Below are 5,647 nucleotides of genomic sequence, written 5' to 3' on the forward strand. Positions count from 1 at the left end.
ACTGAGATCTAATATCATTCGGACTTCTCCAGGACCTAACAAAGATCCAAGTGGCTGAGATGGTAGGGAAAGAGATAGCAATGTCCAAACAAAGGAAATGGGGAAGGTAAAAAGATACCCATGTGAAAGGCACATGATGAAGGACTTTGTCCAGAACAGACCGTAACTTCCAGCCAAATCTCCTAAAAGTGGCAGCCAATCCCTCTCATTCTAGTCCTTAACTCTAGGCCCTTCCAGGTGACCCAGTGAGTATTCATGAAATAAGTGAGGAAGAAGTCAAAGGAGCCCTTCTATAGTTTTGTCTCTATAATTGGCATTTAGTATTTATTAAGAAATTACATAAATAAGGTGGTGGTAGGGGTGGTGGTGGTGGTGTATGTGTGTTTATACTCACAAAATGGCTATGTCACTTAAGATCAAAGCCATGAAACTTTTCCTGAACATATAAACTATCACAAACTTGAAATCCCTTCTAAAATCTAGTGGCTTCATCTTTAGAAAAAAATTAAAATGTGTCTGATTCATCTGTTTATTATCCACGTCTCCAATAGGCTTTCAAACATAAAACAGATACACTCATCATATGAGTGTATTCATCATATGTCCGTACAGAAGCATGCATACATTCATTCATCGTATGTCCATACAGAAGCATGCATACAAACATATATAAAAAATCTGGAGAAGCATGCCTCAAGAAGCTCAATTAATTAGGCATCCAGTTGTTGATTTCAGCTCGTCTTGATCTTGAGGTGGTAGGTTCAGGCCTCAAGTTGGGTTCCATGCTGGACTCCATGCTGGGCATGGAACCTACTTAAAACAAAAATCTGGACAAATAACCACCAAAATTCTAACAGTGTTTGTCTTTTTTTTTTTTTTCTCTTGTTTGGGATTTATTTTGTTATACTGGTCATAGAATCTTACATTTTTATTTTTTATTTATTTTTTATTTTTTTTAATTAATTTTTATTGGTGTTCAATTTACCAACATACAGAAAAACACCCAGTGCTCATCCCGTCAAGTGTCCACCTCAGTGCCCGTCACCCCTTCCCCTCCAACACCCGCCCTCCTCCCCTTCCACCACCCCTAGTTCGTTTCCCCGACTTAGGAGTCTTTATGTTCTGTCTCCCTTCCTGATATTTCCCAACATTTCTTCTCCCTTCCTTTATATTCCCTTTCGCCATTATTCATATTCCCCAAATGAATGAGAACATAGTGTTTGTCTTTTAATGTAATAAGTTTACATTTATATCTTGAGAGTGTAAAAGTTTATTTACAGTGATCATATACTGCTTTCCTAATAAGAAAGAGGATCTGTCTCTTTCTCTTTCATTCTTTTTCTCTCAATCCCAGTATCAGGGTACTACTGGGTAAGAGGCTACTTTTCCATCTAAAACAGCCAAAGTCTGCACTGACTCTAGTTTATACTCCTAGTCCTGCTGGCCACCACACATCTGAGCATATCAGATTCCATATGGCTCACAATTCTCATCATCCAGTTTCCAGTCCAAGAAATCAGATGTGTTCTCTCCATACTCTCTCTACCAAGCAATCTTCCAGCTATAGCCAGAAATTTCTGGCTGGCTCTGTACTATGCTTTCTACTATACTACCTGCTTCTCACACTCATGTACTTCTCTTTGGACCTGCTATGGCACCCTCATGGGTGGTAGTCTCATTTCTGCCCTGTCTATTCCCACTGCACTCCTATAGTACCCATACCTTCTCCTTACCATTCTGCTTCCTTCTAGAAGTGTCGTGTCTACCTTATGAGGCTCATACATAGACCTCTAGGACCATATTCATGCTAAATATAGCTAGCACTTCTCCTACAGTCTTGTTTTACAAGCACTAATGCTTCCCTGGCAGGCCATTCAGAGCCTAGGAGATATGTGGTGTCCATTTATATGAGCTACTCAGTTTCTTTGGAGCCATGCTTGTCCTAATCTTTATTTCTGGCTAGCCACATGGGCCACTGGCTTTGCTCAGCCTCATGATGCTTCCTGCTCTTGGTCCTGGTCTGTGAGAGACCCACCATTTCTGACATGAGCTTCTAGGTGTTCTCAACTGCATTTCTCCATAAAGTGTCTCTCCAGGTATTCAGTGAGTTCCTCCACTTCTAACCACACTATTTTCCAAACTAGCTACTTTTTGGGAATTACCCAAACATACTTCTGCTGCTGCTACCCAGGTAGGTGGCAAATATTAAAGCCATCAGCAACATTAACAGGAAATTCCTATATGCAATGCTAAATGAGTTAGGAAGGAAATTAAATACCTCCTCTAAAAAATACAAGACTCTGGAAATGTCTAACTTACTACCTCATGGATTTCTCTGACAGTCCCTCCCCACAGTATGGGATTGGGCATCAAAAGACAATTCTTTGTGACCTCATATAATCCACTGATCCCTGTTAACAGTTTCCCCACTAGCATAATAGTGATACTAATCATATTCCTGCCTAGATCAAAAAGTTGATAAGGAAAATAAGCATAGAAAAGTGTCCATGAGCTGTGAAAACTCTCAAAACAGAGTTTTGTAGGTAACCAGTCTTTTCAAGGTTCCATTTCTAATTCTCCTCTTAAGAACAGAAAGTATTTATTCTCTGTGGAGATTATCTTGAAGAAGGAGATCAAGCTATATTTCTTTTCCTGGGATCCAATATGGTTAGGCATTCTGAAGAAGAAATAACAATTTTAAGCCAGATTATCTGACTGTATTATGCTCTTGTGTTTATTTTACTTTGCCATGCTTAATCCTTTGATCAAAATCAAAGATGTGCCATCTTCATCTTAGAATGCTATCTTCAACTTAGAATGCTAAGGACTATCAGTGAAAGCAATTAGAGATCTGTACTAAATGGTTAAATGGGAAATAATAACCCTCCAGCTACAACTACCTTAGGGTTCTAATATAGAGAGAATTATAAAGGGAAAATAATATTTTAAAATGGGGATCAGTAGTATATAGTTCTGCCCCTATCCTATAGAGAAATTCTCCAACCAGTTTCATATTTAAAGAATCAGTTGTGTTTCTACTAGGGAAGATTTTTTTCCTAATACTGTCTTCCAAAATGTTGATATTAAAATCTGAATTGAAAAACTGAGTAAAAAGGAAGTTTTCATTGACACCTAGGGATCTGAAGTATGGGTGGTCACATGGAAAAGACGAAGGATACGCTGCCGGATCTCCTTTGTCTTGACTCCATAAACAATGGGGTTGAGCACAGGAGGTACAAGTAGGTAGGTGTTGGCCATGATGATGGGCAGGAAGGAGTCATGTCTCTTGCCAAAGCGGTGCACCATAGATAATCCAATGAAAGGTACATAGAATATGAAAACAGCACATACATGGGAGACACAAGTGCCAAATGCCTTTGCCTGGGCTTCACGTGTCAAGCCCAACACAGTCTTGAGGATAAGTAGATATGACAAAGAGATGAGAAGTGAGTCCAGGCCAATGGCAGAGATGATGACAATGAGGCCATAGATGATATTGACACGGATGTCAGCACAAGCCAGCTTCATGACATCTTGGTGTAGGCAGTAGGAATGGGAAAGAATGTTGGAGTGGCAGAAAGGCAGTCTTTTGATAAAAATAGGCAGGGGTGCCATAAGTGCAGTACCCCGTACCACAGCAGCCATGCCAATCTTCATAACACGAGGCAATGTTAGTACAGTGGCATGGCGTAGTGGGTGGCAAATGGCCACATAGCGGTCAAAGGCCATGGCCAGCAGTACCGTGGACTCCATGCCAGATAAAGAATGGATGGCAAACATCTGTAGTAGACAAGCATCAAACTGGATGGTAGTGGAATTGAACCAGAAGATGGCCATCATTTTGGGCATAGATGAAGTGGAGATAAGGATGTCAAGGCCAGAAAGCATGCAAAGAAAAACATACATGGGTTCATGTAGGCTGTGCTCAGTCCGCACAATGTAGATGATTGTCAGGTTACCCAGTACAGCAATAAGGTAGAGGGAGCACAAGGGGAAGGCCAACCAGAACTGAGCTTCTTCCAAGCCTGGGAGGCCTATTAAAATAAAATATGTGGTACTGGATTCATTGCCATTGGGGTCCACCATAGTGAAGAAGCTGAGCCTCAACCAGTGCCAGGCAATTAGACACTGGAATACAAAAACAAGCCATTGTCAGATGATCCAGGATCTCAATATCATGCTTTTTCCCCTCCAACTTGATGTCCTATTCTCTGACCCAAACTAACTTCATTGCCTATCCACACTCTGATTCTATTCTAAACTCAACTTAACCACCATTTGTAACTCAAGGCCCAGTTCTAATTACTAATCCTACCTCTAAAGTCAATTCTAAAAACAACAGAAATACTAGGACAAAAATTCTAAGTATATTTTAAGTCATTTAATTCACCAAAAATGGTTGTTGACTATTGACTATACTGACTGAGTATACATCAGACTTAGATGATAGCAAATCCCATCACTTCCTCTACCCTTTCCTACCCATGCGCTCCTCTATGCTCAATACCAACTGTAATTCTATCATTAGACTACCTTTAAAACTAATTCCAATCCAAATGTAGCAGTACTAACACAGAGCAACACTGTAACCTAATTTTATCATTAATATTAATGATGTTTCCAATTCTAACCTTTACCCTAACTTTAACATTAATCTAACACTTAATTCTGGTAGCTATTTCAAACTTGATCTAAAACTTAATACTACCTATTTTATTATGATAAACCCTAATATACAGTTTTAAACTGACATACTAACTTTATTCTAAACTCTAACTCTACATTTTACTCTTGCCCAAATGTCCATCCGGAGTCTTACATTGTCCAGACTACCCAGTTTATATCACAAAACAAACAATGGCTGCACTGGATGCCACTGGTATCCCACTAAATCTCCATCACCAAATATATATATATATATATATATATATATATATATATATATATATATAATTTTTTTTCCATTTGAGTACTAAAGGCTCACAGTTCTCCCTTTCTCCACAAAATTATCCTTGATCAAATGAGAGACACTTCACCCAGAAGTTATACTATCCTCTAGGACAAATCTAGAGGTCAGTGATTGTCTGACTCAAAGGGCCAAAAGGCCAACTGCCTTCCTTTAGGTAAGACCAAATCTTGCACTGTGTTCTTCAGAACTTCCTGAAGAACAAGACCTTGCAGAGACCACAGCCTTGCTTAGCTTTCTTCCTCTCCTCTATCCTGCTTCTCTCACTCCTCTTCTCAAGACAGTCATTTGTCATTGGATCATTTAAAAAAGAATCACCATCTCAAGCTCTGTTTCTAGGGAATCCACCAAGTGTAAGAGTAGGACTGACACAGGAAACTAAATCTGAAAGATGGTAGCATTAGAAGCACCGCAGGAAAAACCAATCCTATGGCAGATCCCTGAATCTGGCTACAAAAGTGATGGATCTAAGTAGATATTGTTGAGATGGAAAATGTCAGACTTGAGTTTTCTCAGATCCTTTCTCTCTATTGAAATAATTATAGAGTTAACTTACTTCCTCCTTTCCATTTTTCCATCCATAAATATTCATGTACTTCTATGATTTATTATATTATGATTATATAGATTTATACTATACTCATTATATATATGAAAATAATAATCTGGGAACAAGATATC

The 5,647-nt window shown here is 39.0% G+C and overlaps 1 protein-coding gene across 1 annotated transcript; it reads right to left on the reverse strand.

Moving 5' to 3' along the window:
• Window positions 1–3,132: 3,132 nt before the first annotated feature.
• LOC121476666 (olfactory receptor 51E1) lies at window positions 3,133–4,310 on the reverse strand. The gene has a single exon (XM_041730805.1). The coding sequence runs from the start codon at window positions 4,084–4,086 to the stop codon at window positions 3,133–3,135; it is 954 nt and encodes a 317-aa protein (XP_041586739.1). The 5' UTR covers window positions 4,087–4,310.
• Window positions 4,311–5,647: the final 1,337 nt, after the last annotated feature.

Source organism: Vulpes lagopus, chromosome 15 (assembly GCF_018345385.1).
Source record: "Vulpes lagopus strain Blue_001 chromosome 15, ASM1834538v1, whole genome shotgun sequence".
NCBI lineage: Eukaryota > Metazoa > Chordata > Mammalia > Carnivora > Canidae > Vulpes > Vulpes lagopus.